We start from the raw sequence: 24,371 nt of genomic DNA, 5'->3' as shown, positions 1-24,371 counted from the left end.
GTGACCCACAATCAGAAGCAGAATCAAAACTCTGAGCTTCTCTATGAGGAACAGCATGTTTGAACCTCACATTTGGCACTTCAACTTCTTTTTTTAGTTCGTATTTAAATTCCAGTAAACATATAGTATAATGTTTTTTCAGGTGCACAATTTACTAATTCAACATTACCTACAGCACTCAGTGCACATCATAAAATATGCACTCCCAGATCCCCATCATGTATTTAGCCCAACCCCTACTCCATCTCCCCTCTGGTAACCCTCAGTTCGTTACCTATAGTTAAGAATTGGTTTCTTGGCTTCCCTCTCTCTCTCTTTTTTCCTCGTGATAATTTGTTTGGTTTCTTAAATTGCATATATGAGCAAAATCATATGGTAAACCTTTCTCTGACTGATTTATTTCACTTGGCATAATACTCTCAACTTCCATCCACATCATTGCAAACAGCAAGATTTCATTATTTTTTATGGCTGAGGCATATTCCATTGTATATAATATCCCATTTCTTTATCCCTTCATCAATCAATAGATATTTGGGCTCTTTCCATAGTTTGACTATTATAGAAAATGCTGTTATAAACATTGGGGTGCATGTGTCCCTTTGAATTAGTATATTTGTATTCTTTTGGTAAATACTTGGTAGTGCAATTGCGGGATCATAGGGTAGTTCTATTTTTAACTTTTTGATGGACCTCCATACTGTTTTCTGCAGTGCCTCCACCGTTTTCATTCCCACCACAGTGCAAGAGGGTTTCCCTTTCTCCACATCATCTCCAAAACCTGTTGTTTTTTGTGTTGTTGATTTTAGCCATTCTGACAGATGTGAAGTGATATCTCATTGTAGTTTTGATTTGTATTTCCCTGATAATGAGTGATGTTGACCATCTTTTCATGTGTCCATTGGCCATCTGTAGGTCTTCTTTGGAAAAATGTCTATTCATATCTTCTGCCCATTTTTTAATTGGATCATTTGTTTTTTGGGTGTTGAGTTTGATAAGTTCTTTTTTTTTTAAAGATTTTATTTATTTATTCATGAGAGACACACAGAGAGAGGCAGAGACACAGGCAGAGGGAGAAGCAGGCTCCATGCGGGGAGCCTGACACAGGACTCGATCCCAGGAATCCAGGATCATGCCCTGAGCCAAAGCCAGGCACCAAACCGCTGAGCCACCCAGGGATCCCTGATAAGTTCTTTATATACTTTGGATATTAACCCTTTATCTGTTATGTCATTTTTGCAAATATCTTCTCCCATTCTGGAGGTTGCCTTTTAGTTTTGTTGGTTGTTTCCTTCTCTGTGCAAAAGCTTTATTTTCATGTAGTCCCAATAGTTTATTTTTGTTTTTGTTTCCCTTACCTCAGGTGACATATCTAGTATAATGTTGCTACATCCAATGTCAAAGAGGTTACTGCCTGTGTTGTCCTCTATGATTTTAGTGGTTTCATGACTCACATTTAGATTTTTAATCCATTTTGGATTTATTTCTGTGTACGGTATAAGAAAATGGTTCATTTTCATTCTTTTGCATGTTGGTACTTCAACTTTTAAGACCTGTACTGGAGAGATTAGCCCCCAAAGCATCTAGCTTATGTCAATGAGGCCCACAAACCTATAGCAAGCTGTGGAACAGTTCTTAAAGGGCTTGTATGTATGAACTCTTTCACCCCAGAGGCCATCACAGAGGTGCTAGATGACTGAAAAGCTCCTACACTTTCTGTGGAAAATGCTTACTTGCTTATCCTAAAGCATTGGGCTGAGGTGCCTGGTTGGCTCAGTCAGTTAAGCATCTGACTCTTGTTTTCTCTCAGGTCATGATCTCAGGGTCATGAGATGAGCTGCACATCAGGCTCCATGCCCTGTTTAAGATTCTCTCTCAGGGCACCTGGGTGGCTCCATTAGTTAAGCATCTGCCTTCAGCCCAGGCCTGCTCCTAGGGTCCTGGGATTGAGTGCTGCATCAGGCATCCTGCTCACAGGGAGCCTGCTTCTCCCTCTCCTCCTCACTTGTTCTCTCTCTCTCTCTCTCTCAAATAAATAAAATCTTAAAAAAAAAGACTTTCTATCTCCCTTTGCCCCTCCTCCTCCTCTTTAAAAAAAAAAAAAAAGTATTGGCCTAAGGGGCTGAGGCATCTAATTTAACACATAACTAGAGGCCTGCTGAAGAGTCTCCAAAGATGGATGCTGGTAGCTCCTGGGGAACAGCTTGCACCCTTTCCTAGCACAATTTTTGTGGCTGCTAGCCATGTGACGCCTCTAGATTATCTGGCTCCGATGACTAGCAGAGCTATGCTCTGGGTTCCATAGACTATAACAAATGGAGAAAGAATTCTTATCCAATCTCTCTCACAGTAGAGCAGAGAGGAAATATACCAAGACACCCAGCCATTCTTTGTTGTTGTCATTGTTTTTTAAAGATTTTATTCACTTATTCATGAGAGACGCAGAGGGAGAGAGAGAGGGAGAGACACAGGCAGAGGGAGAAGCAGGCTCCATGCAGGGAGCCTGATGTGGGACTCGATCTCGGACTCCGGGATCACGACCGGTGCCGAAGGCAGATGCTCAACCACTGAGCCACCCATGCATCCCCCCAGCCATTCTTTGAAAGAGTTCTATTGGCTTATCTTCATAGCTGTGGCCTGAGGGGTAGGCCTTTAAATAAATACATCTAAGGGCTGACTTTAATCTCCCCCCCCCCCCCCCCCGATCTCAGAAGGTGGTTGCTATTTTTACTCCTTCTGCCATGCTCCAGAGATCTGGTGTCTCCTAGGAGGGAGCTATACACACACTTGGTGCCCAAGTTTTTACATCGGCTACAGCAGCTTTCATGGCTGCTGCCCAGGGAATGCCCCTTGATCACCTACCTCTGATAGCCAGCAGGGTTTGTATTTGCGGGACTCCTAAGACTAACAAATGGAGAGATGTTAGCCCTCTCAGGGCACAATGCAAAAAGCAGGCAAACATATGCCCATTATTTCTGTGAACGTGAACTATTTGCTTGCCCTGGAGCTTCAGCCTAAGGGGCAGGCAACTAGAAGCCTACTAAGGTGTTCTCTGGGGACAGAGGCTGGTGGGTGCTATCTTTGAGTTCTTCCCCTACCTTTCCACAGGTCACTAGAATCTGTGAAAGAGGCCTATTAGCTTGTTTTCATAGCTGTGGCCTTAGGGGTAGGCTTGTAATTAATTAACATCCAGGGACTGACTACAATGCTCTTCAGAGACTGGGGAGGCTGGAGGCGCCATCTTTACATTTTCCATCTGTCTCATGTGAGATTATTAGCATCTCCAAAAAAAAAGAGCTTGTGTACACATCTGGCACCCTGGTTTTTGTGGTGGCTACCCAGAGGATACATCTCTTGATAGCTTAGCTCTGGTGATCACCAGAGCTTCTTGTTTACTGGTTCAATGGGATGGTATCAAAGAAAGAAATTTTTAAGTGGGCTGATAACCCAGTGGTAATAACCCCAGGGCTCAGTGCAGAGTGAGGAGACTGAAACTCCAACCACCAGTCTTCCCTTGAAAGAGGCATATTTGTACTTTAAAAGCTGATGCCCGGACACTAGGGTGGCTCAGTTGTTTGAGCATCCAACTCTTGTTTTTGGCTTAGGTCATGATCTCAGAGTGTGACATCAAGCTCTATGTTGGTCTCCATGCTCAGCGAGGAGTCTACTTGAGAGTCTCTTCTCTCTCTCTCTCTCCCTCTGCCCCTCCCCCCGCTCTCTCCCTCTCTCAATAATAGAGGAGTAAATTTTTTTTTAAATAAAAGAATAAAAGCTGATGCCTGAGTGTCTGGCTCCCAGTCAGCGGGCATCTAGGTACTCAGATCTTCCCATCTGGGACACTGACAGGTCTTGACACACCTTCACTAACTACTGGGGGCCACTAAAAAATAACGTAGGTGGCCTGGATAATGACAGAAGTTTGAGAGATAACTGAGAGCTAGGGCAGAGTTAAATGATTAGGTTTGTCTCCTACAAGAGACCACTCCTCAATACCAGAAGAGGTGTCTGTTTATGAACAGAAACTGACATAGAGGGTCAAGGAAAATGAAGAAACAGGGATGCCTGGGTGGCTCAGCAATTGGGTGGCTGCCTTCGACTCAGGTTATGATCCTGGGGTCTGGATTGAGTCCCACATCAGGCTCCTGCAAAGATCCTGCTTCTCCCTCTGCCTATGTCTGTCTGTCTGTCTGTCTCTCTCATGAATAAATAAATAAATAAATCTTTAAAAAAAAGAAAATGAAGAAACAGAGAAATATGTTTCAAATAAAATAAGATAAAACTGAAACAGATCTTAATGAAATAGAAGATTTACCTGATAGAGAATTCAAATAAAAGTTATAAAGATGTTCACCAAGCTCAGGAGAAGAGTGAATGAAAAAAAGTAAAAATTTCAACAGAGAAGATAAAAGAAAGTACCAAATTGAAGTCATAAGGTTAAAAAAATAAACTTTAAAAAATGCAGTTGAGGGGTTAAACAATAGAATAGATGAAGCAAAAGAAAGGATCAGTGAATTTGAAAACAGAGCAGTAGAACCAATCTAATAGGAGCAGCAAAAAGAAAATGAATGCAAAAGGGTGAAGATACCATAAGGGACATATTTAACAATATTGGACCAACAGTGGCATTATAGTGGTCCCAGGAAGAGAAGAGAGGGAGAAAAGGGCAGAAAACTTATTTGAAGAGATTACAGCTGAATATCTCCCTACTTTGCAAAAAAAGAGCAAAGATATCCAAAGGGGTTTATATGACAATATTAAGCTGGCTATCATTTGCATTATAAGTGTCTGAGAAAGAGAAAATAGAACTCAAAAATTTATGGCAGAAACCCTTCCTTTTTTTTTTTTAATTTGTAACATTTTAATTCTGGTCATTTTCTTTCTTTTTTAAAATTTATTTTTAATAAATTAATTTTTTATTGGTGTTCAATTTACCAACATACAGAATAACACCCAGTGCTCATCCCGTCAAGTGCCCACCTCAGTGCCCGTCACCCATTCACTCCCACCCCCTGCCCTCCTCCCCTTCCACCACCCCTAGTTCGTTTCCCAGAGTTAGGAGTCTTTATGTTCTGTCTCCCTCTCTGATATTTCCCACACATTTCTTCTCCCTTCCCTTATATTCCCTTTCACTATTATTTATATTCCCCAAATGAATGAGAACATATAATGTTTGTCCTTCTCCGATTGACTTACTTCACTCAGCATAATACCCTCCAGTTCCATCCACGTTGAAGCAAATGGTGGGTATTTGTCGTTTCTAATGGCTGAAGAATATTCCATTGTATACATAAACCACATCTTCTTTATCCATCATCTTTCGATGGACACCGAGGCTCCTCCCACAGTTTGGCTATTGTGGCCATTGCTGCTATAAACATCGGGGTGCAGGTGTCCTGGCGTTTCACTGCATCTGTATCTTTGGGGTAAATCCCCAGCAGTGCAGTTGCTGGGTCGTAGGGCAGGTCTATTTTTAACTCTTTGAGGAACCTCCACACAGTTTTCCAGAGTGGCTGCACCAGTTCACATTCCCACCAACAGTGTAAGAGGGTTGGTTCCCTTTTCTCCGCATCCTCTCCAACATTTGTTGTTTCTTGCCTTGTTAATTTGCCCCATTCTCACTGGTGTGAGGTGGTATCTCATTGTGGTTTTGATTTGTATTTCCCTGATGGCAGGTGATGCAGAGCATTTTCTCATGTGCATGTTGGCCGTGTCTACGTCTTCCTCTGTGAGATTTCTCTTCATGTCTTTTGCCCATTTCATGATTGGATTGTTTGTTGGCAGAAACCCTTCCTATTATGGAGAAGGAAACAAACATCCAGATCAAGGAATCTTAGAAAATTCCAAAGAAGATAAACCCCAACAGATCTCTACCAAGACACATTATAATTAAAAGATCGGAAGTTGGGATCCCTGGGTAGTGCAACAGTTTGGTGTCTGCCTTTGGCCCAGGGCATGATCCTGGAGACCCAGGATCGAGACCCATATCGGGCTCCCTGCATGGAGCCTGCTTCTCCCTCTGCCTAGGTCTCTGTCTCTCTCTCTCTCTTTCCCTGTGTTTCCCATGAATAAATAAATAAAATCTTAAAAAAAAAGATCAGAATTTAAAAAAGAAAAAGAGAATTAAAAAGTAGCAAGAGAAAAACTAGTTACATACAAGGGAATAACCATAAGACTATCAGGAGATTATTTGCAAAAACTCTGTAGGCCAGAAGGCAGTGGCATGATATACTCACAATGCTGAAAGAAAAAAAATATTTCAGCAAAGTTGTTCTTCAAAATTGAAAGAGGGATAAAGAGTTTTCCAGATAAGTGAAAGCTAAAGGAGTTCATCACCACTAAATGGGCTTCTAGGGTAAGGGTTTAAAGGGCTTCTTGAAGCTGACACAAAAGGGCACTAATGGGTAAAGGGAAAATATATAAAAGTGTATATTTCACTCCTAAAGGTAAATACATAGCAAAATTCATAATAATCTAATGCTGTAAATGTGGTAGGTTAATTACTTACAAACCAGCATGAAGGTTAAATAAATAGTAGTAAAAATAACTAAAATGACAACAACCTGTTAAGGAATGGACAGATAGAAAGATGTGAATTATGACATCAAAAACATAAAATGTAGAGGGGGAGAATAAAAATTCAAAGCTTTAGAATGCATTCAAACTTGAGTTATTATCAGATAAGTTATCATTAACATATCTTGTTTTATGTAAGCTTCATGGCAACTACAAAGCAAAATCCTATAGTAGAAACAAAGACAAAGATAAAGAGGAATCTAAGCAAAACATTACAGAAAATCATCAAATCAGAAAATAATAAAAGAGGGGCACCTGAGTGGCTCAGTGGTTGAGTGTTTGCCTTCAGCTCAGGGTGTGATCCTGGGGTCCTGAGATCAAGTCCCCACAGGGATCCTGCTTCTCCCTCTGCCTGGGTCTCTGCCTCTCTCTGTGTGTCTCTCAGGAATAAATAAATAAAATCTTTAAGAAAAAGAAAAGAACAACAAAAGAAATCACAAAACAGCCAGAAAATAATTAACAAAATGATAAGTCCATACTTATTTATAATTCTTTTACATGTAAACAAATTAAATTCTCCAAACAAAAGACAGAGTGACTGAATGGATTTTAAAAATAAGATCCAGGGGCACCAGGGTGGCTCAGTATGTCAAGCATCCAACTCTTGACTTTGGCTCAGGTCATGACCTCAGGGTCATGAGATAGATTCCTGTATCCATTTCCATGCTGGGCATGGAACCTGCTTAAGATTCTCTCTCTCCCTCTGCCCTTCTATCCCCCTACTCTCTATAAAACAAAAACACCCCAAGATTAATTTATTATTTTATTAATTCCAGGATAGTTAGCATACAGTGCTATATTCATTTCAGATGTGCATAGAGGGATTCAACAATTCCATAACCTTCCAGCACTCTCCATAACATGTGCATGCCCTAATCCCCACCACTTACTTCACCCACCACCCTCTTTCCTCTGGTTAGTAACTATCAGTTTGTTCCCTATATTTAACACTGTATCTTGGTTCCTCTCTCTCTCTCTCTCCTTTGCTCATTTGTTTTGTTTCTTAAATTCCACAGAAGACTGAAATCATATGGTATTTGTCTTCCTCTGACTATTTACTTAGCATTGTACTCTGTATCTCCATCCATGTCATTGCAAATAATAATATTTCATTCTTTTTATGGCAGAATACTATTCCATTGCATATATATACCACTTCTTTATCCATTCATCTATTAGTGGATACCTAGGATGCTTCCATAATTTGGCTATTGTAAAAATGCTGCTATAAACATTGGGGTGCATGTACCCCTTTATATATGTATTTTTATATCCTTTGGGTAAATACCCAGTAGTGCAATTGCTGGGTCAGAGGGTAGCTCTATTTTTAACTTTTTAGGAACCTCCATACTGTTTTTCAGAGTGGATGCACCAGTTCACATTCCCACCAACAGTGCAAGAAGGTTCCCCGTTCTCCACATCCTCTCCAACATCTGTTGTTTCTTATGTTAATTTTAGCCATTCTGACAGGTATGAGGTGATATCTCATTATGATTTTGATTTGTATAAGCATGTTTAGATAACTGTTAATATATTGCTATATATATATATAGCTTTCACAGAGCAAAATATATATATATATATGGCTTTCACAGAGCAAAAACTCATCATTTTGATGAAGCCTAATTTATCAATTTTTTCTTTTACGGATTTCACTTTTGGTGTTAAGTCTAAGAATTTTTTGCCTAGGGATCCCTGGGTGGCGCAGCGGTTTGGCGCCTGCCTTTGGCCCAGGGCGCGATCCTGGAGACCCGGGATCGAATCCCACGTCGGGCTCCCGGTGCATGGAGCCTGCTTCTCCCTCTGCCTGTGTCTCTGCCTCTCTCTCTCTCACTGTGTGCCTATCATAAATAAATTAAAAAAAAAAAAAAGAATTTTTTGCCTAGACCTACATCCTGAAATATTTCTTCTATATTTTTTACCAAAAGTTTTATAGTTTTATGTTTAACATTTAAATCAGTAATTCATTTTGAGTCTGGCATCCTGCCCAAGTGTATCCCAAACTTTTACACTGTCCCTACTGTCTCAGAACAGAAAGTCAATTCAAACTAGATGTTTTAGTGTTTGCATTTTATATTTTGATATCTCTCTTAAAAATTTTAATATTAGTATTAATAATAATCAGTATTATCAGTACTGATTATTATATTAATATTTGCATTGGTATTAATAATTTTTATATATTAACATTGATTTTATATATTATTTTATTTTATTTTTTATTATTTTATATCAGTATTATGACTACCTTGTGGGGTGAAAATTTATTATTTTAAAATCTGGAATCATACTTGGTATGATTGGTACTTGGTATCTCAATTGTCAACTTAGACAAGATTCAAGTTTGCTGAAAAGGAAATAAGCATACTAATTTGACCAAACAAGAATATTAAATGTTTAACCAAATATGAATATTGATTTAACCCAAAATCATGGTATAACTGTACTGGGAAGATAAGTAGACAGAAAGACTATGTGAATGAGTAGAAGGAGTGCAGGAGCCAAAAATTCTAATTTTTTATATCAAGAAATAATAAATTAACTCAAAATTAAAAATCAATGCATAGGAATTTAAGGATGTTACTTAGAAACCTGGAGATAGTAACTGGAAGAAATAGGTGAAAGTTTTGAAAATGACTCTGTAGAACAGTGGAGAGAGATGGGGAAGAGGCTACAGTTTTCATTAAAAGCCTTGTGAAATTATTTGACTTATATTATTATTTACCCATGTAACTTTGATAACGTACTTGAGGAAAAAAAAAAAAAAAGGAACAAGTTACCAAAAGCAACTCTGCACCATGTCGTGCTATTTTCTGATATTGGACCATTGATGTTAAGAACAGTGGCTACTTGAGTTTTTTCTACGGGCAATGGACTAGAAAATAAAAGTGATCCGCAGACCAAAGAACGCCGCAAGCTCCCATGCTTCAGTGGGCCCACCTGCAGGCATGCATGTGTGGAAAAGATAACAGCGATCTTCTGGTGAATTCGGACGCCCCTTCCTAGTTAGAGCCTAAGCGCCCAGGAATGTGTGGAAACTGATACCGAGAGCTCCCCCACAAGTGGGGGTCTGTCAGTTTACGTGTGGCATAGGGTGACCCACCGGAGAATCAGCAGCGCTGGAAAAGAACGGGCCACGGGTAGATCTGGTTTACCCATAGAGAATTCTACCACAAGACCTTAAAACAACCGGCATCCATTTTTATGGGGAAAAGGACTCAGTTATCTCTGAGGTTGACATGCTAACACTTGAGGAAACAGAATGCTTGTTTCAAGGCAGAGGAGGAGGTTCTGAGAGGCTGCAGGGTTGGAGGCAGCTCTCGTTGGGTTGTTAGCTCCCATTCAGAAAGGTCAGGCACCAGAGACAGGTCGCAGGGGGCAGGTGAGGGCACAGGAGGCCTCAGCTCCAGGAAGGCTTCACTGGGGTCCGGGGCCTTCCCTCCTGCAAGCCCCCAGAAGAGGTCCCCTTTAGAGTGGCTCTGGGCGGACCTCGGCCAGCCACGCTCCCCGCGGGTGGCACGTGCCACCTCGGGCCTGAGGGCTCTGACCCCAGCCCAAGGAGCTAATCCTTAGTGATGGCAAGTGATGCGGTAAGTGCTTTGAGGCCAAGAACCACATTTTAGGCATTTCTGTATCCCTGAATTCTCTCCCCACGCCAGGACAAGTGTGCGCATTTCCTTTATCCAGCACTTATCCAACAAATAAACAAGTGTTGCTTTCAGCTGAATATGCAAGTGTTATCAGGACACTGGTTTGTATGTCACAGAAAATACTCTATTGCCTACCAACTTTTCCCATCCCAGGAAAATAACTGCTGGTAATGAAGTAATTGTTCAGTCAGCAGGGTCCTGTACAAAAATCCTTGTCTTTTAATCAAAACTTCAAACTTGAGTTCTATTAATTTCCCAAGTTACTAAATTTGTCAAATTCCTAACAGTAAAGAAGATGCCTATTATAATAGTTCACATTTGTTATGGGAAGATTTTTTAAGTTGCTGTTTCCAAGAATTAATCAAATCTAATGGAAAATTAACACAAATATCAAAGATTGAGTTTTTTAAAAATTAAAATAAAAACCAACTTGTGGGACCCAATCCGGACCTAGTTTAGTGCCCTGGGTAGATGGTATTCAATAACATAGTGCTCACTATGTAAGAAGACTTAATAGCTCAAAAGAAAGAAAAAGAGAGAATGCAGATAACAAAGGGAATTCAAGGGGCACCTGGGTGGCTCAGCGTTTGAGCGTCTGCCTTTGGCTCAGAGCATGACCCCGGGGTCCTATATACTCTCTATGCCCTCCAGTGTTAACATCCACCAGCAGCAGAGTACATTTGTCACAAATGATAAACCAAACTGACACAACATCATCGCTCAGAGTCCATGGTTTGCATTAGGGTTCACTCTTGGTGTTGTACATGCTGTGGATCTGCAGAAGTGTATAATGACATGTTTCCATCATTACTCTATCATATAGAGTATTTTCAACTGCCCTCAAAATCCCCTCGGCTCCACCTAACTGTCCCTCTCTCCCACTCCCCAACCCCTGTCTCCATAATTTTGTCCTTTTAAGAACGTCATATAGTTGAAGTCATACACTATGGAGGCTTTTCAGATTGGTTTCTTTGACCTAGTAATATGCATATCAGTTTCTTCCATGTCTTTTCATGGCTTGATAGCTCCTTGCCACCTCATGCTTTGTAAAAGAAAAATCTATGTATTTAAGTCATAAGTATATATATGTATATGAACATTTGGAGCATATGAACAAGTTTATCTGCTAGACCATCCAGATGGAAATATGTGGTAAATGGATGGAAACAAGGTTTATAAACTTAGGAGAGAGGTAGGCATTTTTAGACCAGTTTAGGTTTAGATATTCACCAGACTGAACTATTTTTTAGCATTTAAAATAAAACTTGTGTTAAATTGGTTTCACAGGTAGAATTTAGTGATTCACCAAATGCATATCACACCCAGTGCTCATTACATCAAGAGCCCTGCTTAATGCCCATCACTCAATTACCCCATCTCCTCACCCACCTCCCCTCCAGCAACCCTGTTTGTTTCCTGGAGTTCATTATCTCTTATGGTTTGCCTCCCTCTCAATTTTCATCCTATTTTATTTTTCCTTCCCTTCTCCTATGTTCACCTGTTTTGTTTATTAAATTTCCCATGAGTAAAATCATATGGTATTTGTCTTTCTCTGACTTATTTCATTTAGCATAATACCCTCTAGTTCCATCCATGTCATTGCAAATGGCAAGATTTCATTCTTTCTGATGGCTGAGTAATATTCCATTATATATATATATACACACATATATATGTGTATATATATATATATATATATATATATATATATATATATATTCTGGGACACTGGGATGCATGTGTCCCTTCGAATCACTATGTTTGTATCCTTTGGATAAATACCTAGTAGTGCAATTGCTAGATTGCGGAGCATCTCTATTTTTGACTTCTTGAGGAACCTCCATACTGTTTCCCAGAGTGGCTGCACCAGTTTGCATTCCCCCAACAGTGTAGGAGGGTTCCCCTTTCTCTACATCCTCACCAATGTCTATTGTTTCCTGAGATGTTAATTTTAGCCATCTAACCAATGTCAAGTGGTAAAAAATATAACTTTTTTTTTACCACAGTAAACAAAACAATGTATTAAAACTGACTTCCAGAGATGCCCAAATTATTTTTTAAACATGATTTAATTTTTCCCCTTTTCTTTAAATGTTGAGTTTTCTTTAACAAATTTATACAAAGTGTTAAATTTTCACTTTAGAATTTAGTTTATAGTTATATGACAGAGTGCCCTAAACTGTTTTTCATCAAGATATCTTTTTCTAAGTCCTAATTGTTTCTATCTTCCTTTTAAAATGTATTAAGTATCTTATAAGTTGTCATTCTCAAAAATATTCTGGAGGAAAAATTTTTGAATTAAGTACCCATAAATTCTTCATTTCTGTTATAATACAGCAATTTATCATCTAACCCACAGTGGTCTATCAATGGAGTCAGGCTGAGTTTCTCGTTCTCCTTTATGAATAACCGGCTGCAATTCATAAAGCAACAGCTGGCTCCAGAATCTCCACTTTATGAACAACTGTAACTGAGACAGGTCATTCATTGAGCTATACATTTTGACCAGTTTTCATCTCTGAAGAAGGTCTTCTTTCTTCTGAATCTGCTTCACTAGTTTTGCTTTTTCTTCACTAAATCCTTGTTTGGGAAGATCCTCATTCTCAGAGTCACTTGGGAGATCATTTCGTGACCAGTATCAACTGATTTAGGTACATATACTGATATTATTGAAGGTAGTTCCCAAATATGTATTTTCTTCAAATTCACTGTCAATGTGCTTAAAATTTTCTTAAAATTCCAGTTTTCTGGAGATCCCTGGATGGCTCAGAGGTTTAGCGCCTGCCTTCAGCCCAGGGCATGGTCCTGGAGGCCTGGGATTGAGTCCCATGCCAGGCTCCCTGTGTGGAGCCTGCTTCTCCCTCTGCCTGTGTCTCTGCCTCTCTCTCTTTCTCTCTCTGTGTCTCTCATGAATAAATAAATAAAATCTTAAAAAAAGTAAAAAATAAAATAAAATTCCAGTTTTCTTCTGTCGAATGCTGGTTTTTTTTTTTTTTTTCTGAAAAAGTCTGACCAGCTTCTTCATTTTCTACTTTAAGATGTTTTACTACACTGTAACAGAAATTAAAGGAAGATCTAGTTTTCCTTAATCATCCTCTAAGTGTTGCAGTCATAGGCTAGAAATATCGAATAGTTCCACTGGAAGAACTAAGATATTTCTCCTTGTTTTCTTGAACTGCTCGTATGGAGAATGCAGAGATGGTGGGTTGGCACAGGCCTGTGGTACACTAGTAAAATCAGAGCTGAGTCAGATAGACTTTCTACCTTGAAAATTAAATCTTGGTTGGGATGTCCTGGTGGCTCAGCGGTTGAGCATCTGCCTTCGGCCCAGGGCGTGACCCCAGGGTCCTGGGATCGAGTTCCGCATGGGGGTCCTGTGAGGAGCCTGCTTCTCCCTCTGCCTGGGTCTCTGCCTCTCTCTCTCTATGTGTGTCTCTCATGAATAAATAAATAAAATCTTTAAAAAAATGAAATCTTGAGTTCTTCCTAAATAAAACTGTTGGTCCAAAGCTGACTACTAGTTTTTTTCAGGACAAATTAACTAGCTAACATCTTATATAAACAAGACCTTTGTTTTTCTCTATCAAAATATCCTCAGATCTGTGGAGAATAACAGTTGTGGAATTCTTCAGGAATTCTATAATTTCACTACTCCAGGTTTATAATGAAAGGAAATATAACTGAAATCTCCACTCAAAAAAACATAATTATATTTGTCATAGTTCCCTAAACCCTAAAAACGGTGTAGCTAGAATCAATGACCATTCAGACCTGAGGAACAAGGAACACAGGCCCAGATAAATTTATGCCTGTCTGCATCGTTTAAGTAGCAAACAGACCCTGTAAAGTTTGTTTGTTTCTTCAAACAAAGGTGTCAACTTTACTGGAAAAAATAAAAAAACAGAGGAGGGGTCCTCTCTTCCCTCTCACCACTGCAGAAAATCCACACTAGCCCTTGAGAGACCCCGGGAAGGTAGCATTGAGAGATCTTCTGACTGGGGAAATGAAGCTCTACTCCACTCTACAACCCACCCCCGAAGCCAAAGAAATGTGTGTGTGTGTGTGTGTGTGTGTGTGTGTGTGTGTGTGTTTAAATTAATTTTTTAATAGAATTTCTACCCCCAGTGTTGGGCTCACACTCATGACAGAGAGATCAAGTCACATACTTTACTGACTAAGCTAGGCAGGTGCCCCAAAGAAATATACTTTATCTACTCACTTTGCAAATAAAATCTTATCCTCTTGATATCTTGGTTATTCACAGTCTAGTTGCAACTTAGGAACAAAGTTTTCTAAATATTTACTTTAGCTTAATATTCAGCAGAGTGTTGACAAGTATGAGAAATGCTGTGCATCCACCGCTACTGTTCACTGAGAGAGGGAAGAAGGAATGAAGGAAAGAAGAGAGACATGACACCAAGGAAAACCAGGAGGACATTGTCCTGCTTTCTGCTTTCTTTTGCTATTTACAACACAAACTGAGAGTTTCAAGTTCCTTTAAAGAAGTGAAATATGAAAATAGAGGGAAATTGACTGCTTTTATTCTTCTTTAACACTATTCACACCCTCCTTCTTTTTAATTCTCCACAGAACAACAAACATGATCAAACCATCTCACTCCTCCCCATACGTAAAACCCATGTGATGGCTTCTCAGAGCACTTGAGGATAAAAACCCAAATGCCCTGCTTTCCACAAAAGGCTTATCTCTATAGGACCAAGAGCTTATTTGGGCCTAGGTTGAAAACAAACACTTCTGGTGATTTGTTTGATAGTTACCGTAGTTGGTGGGCTGCTTTCTGGATGACCGGATCTCAATAATTCATATAGACTTTGTCCCTCTCATCCTGAGCCCCTGCCTCCTGGCCATCTCTCCAGTGACTCCCTCTTTCTGATTTTCCTACAGCCACTCAAATCTGTTTTCCTTTCCTCACACACGTTAGTCTCTTGTGACTTGGCCAAAAGTGTGTGCTATCTTCTCAATCTGAACTATTCTCCCTCCCATCCTTCAAGAGGCTACCTTCCTCTGAAGGATTCTGTTCCTAAACTAGCTTCCTCCCTGCATCCCCCACTTTCTCTTTCCCAACCCTTTGTTTCCTCCATCATACTTATCAAACTTTAAGTGATTTTGTCTATTTACTTTTTTACATCTGTCTCTTGACAACAGGGACAGCATCTGGTCACCTGTTGACGTGGCCCATTATAGACCCTGGCACATCACCTGGCATTTTATAGACCCCCAATTAAGTATCTGTTGAGTGAATACATAATTTAAGAAGCCACTTAATTAAGATGGAGTCCCCCTGAGTCAGGAGAAACAACATCAGTGACGAAGATGAAGAAAGCTCTGAATAATGTTGGGAAAAGAAGGTACAGTTTGGGGTCAGTAAGCAGCCAGGGACTGTCTTTAGTGACTCAAAAAAAATGCAGTCATTTAGAAGAATAAACTTTGATCTTTGTAAAATGATTCATCTTCCCTTAGGCTAAAGAAGCAGACATGCTTTGCCAGGATTATAATGGAAATTGAATGCAGCTCGGCCACACACTTCTCATACCAATACTTTGCCCTTGAGGATATCATGCCTACTAATTTTACTCATCAAAGATGATAGTAATAAAAATTACTAGATCCAAAAGGACTGCATGCTTAGATGCTTCAGAAGATGGGCCCATGTACTTATTTCTGTAGTTTTAGGAAATGAAGAATCTAGAGGCTGAATTGACATAGTTGGATCCTCTGTATCTATAAACCATAACCATCCTAATCTAGAGCTGTCTATAATCAGATGAGGTTGAACTTTGGTTTATAAGAGAATTGCCCAGGAAATCTCATAAAACTGTTCATAGCTAAGAAAAAGTTGATGGCAAAATATAAGTATTACTCTTTTTGCCCAGACATCCCTTAAATATTATTTAAAAAAAAAAGAAGAAGGCTGAGGTTCAGGTCATATCCCACTGAATCTCCTCAAAAAGGACATTTCCTGGTCAACAGCAGAGAATCTATGGAGGAGCTGAGACTTCATTCTAGCGTGGGGTAGTTTGAGTTGAGAGAAACCCAAGCGGGGTTGGAGGAGAGGAGCAAAAAGTTCTCAGCTGTGAAAATACTACATATTTAGAAGATCGATGACCCACTAACCCACCAGCTGTGTATGAAACACCCCCAAATACTACTGCCATTATTCTTACTGAAAAGGTGTCAGGTTCTCGGTCAGCCAACGCAGGGTGGCCGAAGGGCTGCGTGTCCATCAACAAGAGATGGCCTACAAATGGTAAGAACAGGTAAGATGAATTGCAGATAATTCTTGGGGAAAATACCTCTGGAACGTAGCTCTTCCTCACAGGAAATATATGCTGGATCTTCCCATCAAGGAGAAAACTGAAGTCCAACCCATGTCCTCTGTGAGTGAGCAATCCCCTCCCTCGGGCCCAGGGAGGTCTGGGTGATGGGTGGTGACTTGACAGGATGGAAGAGCACAGGTGGGAAGAAATTAGAGCACCAAGCGCAGCCGGGGGGGGGGGGGCGGCCAGCGGGCGGAGCCCCCCCCCCCACGGCCCCAGGTCCCCTGGAGAAGGTCAAACCATCCCCAACGCCTGTCGGCTGCACCCGGGGTCTAAGGAGAGGCCAGCAGGGCGCTCAGAGAGAAGGGTTTTCACTTCTAGCCACGGAGAAGGCCGGATAAACTAAACAAGAACCCGGGTGGGGGAGCCTGGGCAGGAGAGCCCCGCCGCAGCCGGGGACTTTACCTGCGCCCCGGATTCCCCGGGGAAGGGCGCTCAGCGGGGAACTGGGCACCGGGAGGGGCGCGGGGGCAGCGCATCCCCACAGCGGGGAGCTCCATGCAGGGCTGGGCCGCGCCGGGGGCCTGGGGAGAGGCCGGTGGGGGGAGGGGGGAGAAGGGGGAGGGGTAGGGGGCTGCCCTGCTGCCTTGGGGGCGCCTCGGGAAGGCGAGTCCAGCAGCGCAGGCCCCGGAGCCCAGGGGCGGGGGACACAGCCCCGATCCTGCGGTTCCCCGGGTGGGGGGGGACACACGATGAGGGGATGCTCCTGCCTGGGGGAGTCGGGGAGGGCCCAGGACGGCAGGGAACTCCTATGGGGGGAAGGGGGGAAGGCCCAGAACCACAGGGATGCTCCTGTGGGAGGGAGGCGGGAGGACACAGGACCGCAGCGGGGAGCTCCTGTGGGGGAGGGGGAGGGCACAGGATGCGGGGACCCTCCTGCCTGGGGGGAGAGTGAGGGAGGGCCCAGGACGGCAGCGGGGAGCTCCTGGGGGGGAGGGGGAGGGCCCAGGACCACGGGGATGCTCCTGCAGGGGGGGAGGGAGGAGGGCACAGGATGCGGGGACCCTCCTGCCGCCGGGTGCCCCGAGCCGTGCAGGTCAGCGCCCCCACCCCAGAGCATCCAGGCCCCTGCGGACTGGGAGCTGCAGTAGTTACTGGGGGAGCTGACCCCAGGGCTGGAGAGCTGGCCGCCGCCAGTGGGGTTGTACCTCCCGGTGTCACCCTGTGCCTAGGACGGAGCAGGCCTCACAGGGGAAACCGCTCCCACTGAGCCCGGCACCTGGGGGAGGGGGGGCAGCTCCCCAGGTGCACACACCTGAGAATCAGCGCAGCAGCCCCGGACCCAGAGACTAGCGCAAAGGTCAGGGGAGGAGCAAGTTCTGGACCAAGCAGCGCTGGGAAGCTCCAGGGGACACTGAGGGATATACAGTATATAGAACCAGAGGGGACCCCTCCTAACTTTTTTCCTTTTTCCAGTACAACTCGTTTTTATATCAGACTATAAATTTCCATTTTTTTTCTCTTTTCCCACCTTATCTACAATATTTACCGCCTCTTCATTTTTAAGTTTCTTCCTTTCTGACTTTTGTATTTCTACAATTACATGTCTTATATATATTTTCCACTTCTAGATTCCCTTCAACATCTCAACTTATTTTGGGAGATATACAAGAGATGGGTTTTTGTTTTGTGTTTTTTTTTTTTCTCTGCCTCATTTTTTTCTATAGTGGTGGAAGTTAATACCTTCTAAAACATGACCAGCATGCACCCAGAACCAAGTGGTGTATCATGCTGGTTCATTCTGTGAGATTCCTCATTCCCATTCTGCCCCCCTCTTTTATCCTGTTTATGTTTTGGTGGTCAGTGTTGGGGCCCTCTACAAGTATTGCTGGTTTATATAAATTTGGGACTAAGCATCTTCTAACACAGAACTTAATAAACTCAGAAACAAGAGGATCACCCTCCAGGACCCCTCAGGTAGATGACATTCTCCCTCCACAACTTTGTCACCACCATCATCTCCCAGCCCCCCTTTTTTTTCTTCTCCTTTTTTCTTTTTTCTTTTTTTCTCTTTACTTTTACTTTTTTCTCTTTTCTTTTTTTTTTTTTTCTTCTTTGGGATTCTTGCCCCCCCCCCATTTTTTTTTTACTACTTTGTTTTAAAATTTTTTTAAAAATTGTTTTTTACTTTAGTGGTCCTTTTGTTTTATTTTGTTCTGATCTTTGTTTTCAATTTCTGGTCTCTGACTCTGTCAGAATCATCTAGGGTGAAATTTACGGAGGTCATGGCTGATATTCTTGACTCGGCCTGCTCATACAGCCCCTCTGCACTCAGCAAAATGACTAGAAGGAAGAACTCACCACAAAAGAAAGAATAAGAAACAGTACTCTCTGCCACAGAGTTACAGAATTTGGATTACAGTTTGATGTCAGAAAGTCAATTCAGAAGCACAATTATAAAGCTACTGGTGGCTCTAGAAAAAAGCATAAAGGATTCAAGAGACTTCATGGCTACAGAACTTAGATCTAATCAGGCCGAAATTAAAAATCAATTAAATGAGATGCAATCCAAACTGGAGGTCCTTAACGATGAATGTTAATGAGGTGGAAGAAAGAGTGAGTGACATAGAAGACAAGTTGATGGCAAGGAAGGAAGCTGAGGAAAAAAGAGAAAAACAAAAGACCATGAGGAAAGGTTAAGGGAAATAAATGACAGCCTCAGAAGGAGAAATCTATGTTTAATTGGGGTTCCAGAGAGCACTGAGAGGGCCAGAGGGCCAGAAAGCATATTTGAACAAATCATAGCTGAGAACTTCCCTAGTTTGGGGAGGGAAACAGGCACTCAGATCCAGGAGATAGAGAGGTTCCCCCCCAGCAAAATCAATAAAAACCATTCAAACACCTCGACATTTAACAGTGAAACTTGCAAATTCCAAAGATAAAGAGAAAATCCTTAAACCAGCGAGAGACAAGAGATCCCTAACTTATATGGGGAGAAATATTAAATTCACAGCAGACCTCTCCACAGAGACCTGGCAGTCCAGAAAGGGATGGCAGGATATATTCAGGGTCCTAAATGAGAAGAACATACAGCCAAGAATACTCTATCCAGCAAGCCTCTCATTCAGAATAGGAGAGATAAAGAGCTTCCAAGATAGGCAGGAACTGAAAGAATATGTGACCGACCACCAAAACCAGCTCTGCAAGAAATATTAAGGGGGACTCTGTAAAAGAAAGAGGAAACACAAAGAAATAATCCACAAAAACAGGGACTGAATAGGTATTATGATGACACCAAATTCATATCTTCCAATAGTTACTCTGAATGTGAATGGACTAAATGATCCCATCAAAAGACTCAGGGTTTCAAACTGGATAAAAAAGCAAGACCCATCTATTTGCTGTCTACAAGAGACTCATTTTAGACCTAAGGACACCTCCGGCCTGAAAATGAAAGGTTGGAGAACCATTTACCATTCAAATGGTCCTCAAAAGAAAGCAGGGGTAGCAATCCTCATATCAGATAAATTAAAGTTTAACCCAAAAACTGTAGTAAGAGATGAAGAGGGACACTATATCATACTTAAAGGATCTATTCAACAAGAGGACCTAACAATCATGAATCATGCCCCTAATGTGGGAGCTGCCAAGTATATCAATCAATTAAGAACCAAAGTAAAGACATACTTAGATAATAATACACTGGTAGTAGGAGACTTCAACACGGCACTTTCTTCAAATGATAGATTTTCTAAGCACAACATCACCAAAAAAACAAGAGCTTTAAATGATATGCTGGACCAGATGGATTTCACAGATATTTACAAAACTTTACATCCAAACGCAACTGAATACACATTCTCTCAAGCGCACATGGAATTTTCTCCTGAATAGACCACAAACTGGGTCACAAATCGGTTCTCAACTGATGCCAAAAGACTGGGATTGTTCCCTGCATGTTTTCATACCACAATGCTTTGTAACTGGAATGCAATCATAAGAAGAAATTTGGAAGAAACTGAAACACATGGAGGTTAAAGAACATCCTGCTAAAATATGAATGGGTCAACCAGAAAATTAGAGAAGAATTAAACAGATTCATGGAAACTACTGAAAATGAAGATAAAACCATTCAAAATCTTTGGGATACAGCAAAAGCAGTCCTAAGAGGGAAATACAAGTCTCCCTCAAAAAATTGGAAAAAACTCAAATACACAAGCTAACTTTGCACCTAAAAGAACTGGAGAAAGAACAGCAAATAAGACCCACACCAAGCAGAAGAAAAGAGATAATGAAGACTCGAGCAGAACTCAATGAAATAGAGACTAGAAAACCTGTAGAACAGATCAACAAAACCAGAAGTTGATTCTTTCAAAGAATTAATAAGATAGATAAACCATTAGCCAGCTTTATTAAAAACAAAAGAGAAAAGACTCTAATAAAATCATGAATGAAAAAGGAGAGATGACAACCAATACCAAGGAAATACAAATGATTTTAAAAACGTATTATGAGCAGCTAGGTACCAATAAATTAGGCACTCTAGAAGAAATAGACACATTTCTGGAAAGCCACAAATTACCAAAAACTGGAACAGGAAGAAATAGAAAACCTGAACAGGCCAATAACCAGGGAGGAAATTGAAGCAGTCATCCAAAACATCCCAAGACACAAAAGTCCAGGGCCAGATGGCTTCCCAGGGGAATTCTATCAGACGTTTAAAGAAGAAACAATACCTATTCATTCTACTAAACTGTTCTGAAAGATAGAAAGGGATGGACTACTTCCAAACTCGTCTATGGGGCCAGCATCACTTTAATTCCAAAACCAGAGAAAGACCCCACCAAAAAGGAGAATTATAGACCAATATCCCTGATGAACACAGATGCAAAAATTCTCAGCAAGATACTAGCCAATAGGATCCAACAGTACATTAAAATTATTCACCATGACCAAGTGGGATTTATCCCCGGGATGCAAGGCTGGTTCAACACTCATAAAGCAATCAATGTATTAGATCATATCAACAAGAGAAAAAAACAAGAACTGTATGATCCTCTCAATAGATGCAGAGAAAGCATTTGACAAAATACAGCATCCATTCCTGATCAAAACTCTTCAGAATGTAGGGATAAAGGGAACGTTCCTCAGCATCTTAAAAGCCATCTACAAAAAGCCCACAGCCAATATTCTCAATGAGGAAACACTGGGAGCCTTTCCCCTAAGATCAGGAACAAGACAGGGATGTCCACTCTCACGACTGCTATTCAACATAGTACTAGAAGTCCTAGCCTCAGCAATCAGGCAACAAAAAGAAATAAAAGGCATTCAAATTGGCAAAGAAGAAGTCAAACTCTCCCTCTTTGCAGATGACATGGTATTGTATGTAGAAAACTCAAAAGACTCCACCCCAAGATTGCTAGAACTCATACAGCAATTTGGCAGTGTGGCAGGATACAAAATCAATGCCCAGAAGTCAGCTCTCTCTTTTTCTCTTCCGGTCCGAGGCGCTCAGGGAGCCACGGGCTTTGGTGCAGACATGGCCAAGTCCAAGAACCACACCACGCACAACCAGTCACGAAAATGGCACAGAAATGGCATCAAGAAACCCCAGTCACAAAGATACGAATCTCTTAAGGGGGTAGACCCCAAGTTCCTGAGGAACATGCGCTTTGCCAAGAAGCACAACAAGAAGGGCCTGAAGAAGATGCAGGCCAACAATGCCAAGGCCATGGCTGCGCGTGCTGAGGCTATCAAGGCTCTTGTCAAGCCCAAGAAGGTTAAACCCAATATCCCAAAGGGCGGCAGCCGCAAGCTCAATGGACTTGCCTACATCACTCACCCCAAGCTCGGGAAATGTGCTCATGCCCGCATTGCCAAAGGTCTCAGGCTCTGCCGGCCAAAGGCCAAGGCCAAGGCTCAAACCAAGGCCCAGGCTGCAGCTGCGACCCCGGCTCCGGCTCCAGCTCCTGCTTCTACTCCTGCAGCGCCCAGGCCCCCACAAAGGCTCCAGCGTAGAGGCTTCTGCCTGCCAGTGTGAGGACGGAAGGACTGGTATGACCCCTGGGCTTCTGTCTGCATGGGCCTGGTGTCCTCCTGTGCTATTTGTACAAATAAACCTGCGGCAGGATATGTCAAAAAAAAAAAATGCCCAGAAGTCAGTGGCATTTCTATACACTAACAATGAGACTGAAGAAAGAGAAATTAAGGAGTCAATCCCATTTACAATTGCACCCAAAAGCATAAGATAGCTAGGAATAAACCTAACCAAAGAGGTAAAGGATCTATACCCTAAAAAATAAAGAACGCTTCTGAAAGACATTAAGGAAGACACAAAGAAATAGAAACGCATTCCATGTTCATGGATTGGAAGAATTAATATTGTGAAAATGTCAATGCTACCCAGAGCAATGTACACATTCAGTGCTATCCCTATCAGAATACCATGGACTTTTTTCAGAGAGTTGGAACAAATAATCTTAAGATTTTTGTGGCATCAGAAAAGGCCCCAAATAGCCAGGGGAATATTGAAAAAGAAAACCAAAACCAGGTACATCACAATGCCAGATTTCAGGTTGTCCTATGAAGCTGTGGTCATCAAGACAGTGTGGTCCTGGCACAAAAACAGACACATAGATCAATGGAACAGAATAGAGAACCCAGAAATGGGCCCTCAACTCTATGGTCAGATAATATTAGACAAAGCAGGAAAGACTATTCACTGGAAAAAAGACAGTCTCTTCAATAAATGGTGCTGGGAAAATTGGACATCCACATGCAGAAGAATGAAACTAGACCATTCTCTTACACCAGACACAAAGATAGTCAAAATGGATGAAAGATCTAAATGTGAGACAAGATTCCATCAGAATCCTAGAGGAGAACACAGGCAACACCCTTTCATCAGCAACTTCTTGCAAGATACATCCATGAAGGCAAGAGAAACAAAAGCAAAAATGAATTATTGGGACTTCATCAAGATAAGAAGTTTCTGCACAGAAACAGTCAACAAAAATAAAAGACAACCTACAGAATTGGAGAAGATATTTGTAAATGACCTATCAGATAAAGGGCTAGTATCCAAGATCTATAAAGAACTTATTAAACTCAACAGCAGAGAAACAAACAATCCAATCATGAAATGGGCAAAAGACACGAACAGAAATTTCACCAAAGAAGACATACATATGGCCAACAAGCACATGATAAAATGCTCTGCATCACTTGCCATCAGGGAAATACAAATCAAAACCACAACGAGATCCCACCTCACACCAGTGAGAATGGGGAAAATTAACAAGGCAGGAAACCACAAATGTTGGAGAGGATGTGAAGAAAAGGGAACCCTCTTGCACTGTTGGTGGGAATGTGAACTGGTGCAGCCTCTCTGAAAAACTGTGTGGAGGGTCCTCCAAGAGTCAAAAATAGACCTGCCCTACCACCCAGCAATTGCACTGTTGGGGATTTACCCCAAAGATACAGATGCAGTGAAACGCCAGGACACCTGCACCTGACGTTTCTAGCAGCAATGTCCACAATAGCCGAACTGTGGAAGGAGCCTCGGTGTCCATCGAAAGATGAATGGATAAAGAAGCTGTGGTCTATGTATACAATGGAATATTCCTCAGCCATTAGAAACGACAGATACTCACCATTTGCTTCGACGTGGATGGAACTGGAGGGTATTATGCTGAGTGAAATAAGTCAATCGGAGAAGGACAAACATTATACAGTTTCATTCATTCGGGGAATATAAAAAATAGTGAAAGAGATTAAAGGGCAAAGGAGAGAAAATGAGTGGGAAATATTAGTGGGGGAGACAGAATATGAGAGACTCCTAACTCGGAAACGAACAAGCGGGAGTGGAAGG

General features: G+C 41.6%; 1 protein-coding gene and 1 pseudogene across 1 annotated transcript; one reads left to right on the top strand and one right to left on the bottom strand.

Annotated features, from left to right (window-relative positions):
- Positions 1-9,815: 9,815 nt before the first annotated feature.
- On the bottom strand, positions 9,816-16,468 carry LOC140626131 (swi5-dependent recombination DNA repair protein 1 homolog; annotated as a pseudogene).
- Positions 16,469-21,536: 5,068 nt separating this feature from the next.
- On the top strand, positions 21,537-22,649 carry LOC140631269 (uncharacterized). Its single transcript, XM_072822771.1, has one exon. It carries the CDS (start codon positions 21,552-21,554, stop codon positions 22,539-22,541), a length of 990 nt encoding a protein of 329 aa, XP_072678872.1. The 5' UTR covers positions 21,537-21,551; the 3' UTR covers positions 22,542-22,649.
- The last annotated feature ends 1,722 nt before the right edge of the window (positions 22,650-24,371 follow it).

Source organism: Canis lupus, chromosome 3 (assembly GCF_048164855.1).
Source record: "Canis lupus baileyi chromosome 3, mCanLup2.hap1, whole genome shotgun sequence".
Taxonomy (NCBI): domain Eukaryota; kingdom Metazoa; phylum Chordata; class Mammalia; order Carnivora; family Canidae; genus Canis; species Canis lupus.
This window is presented reverse-complemented; position numbering and strand designations above follow the sequence as displayed.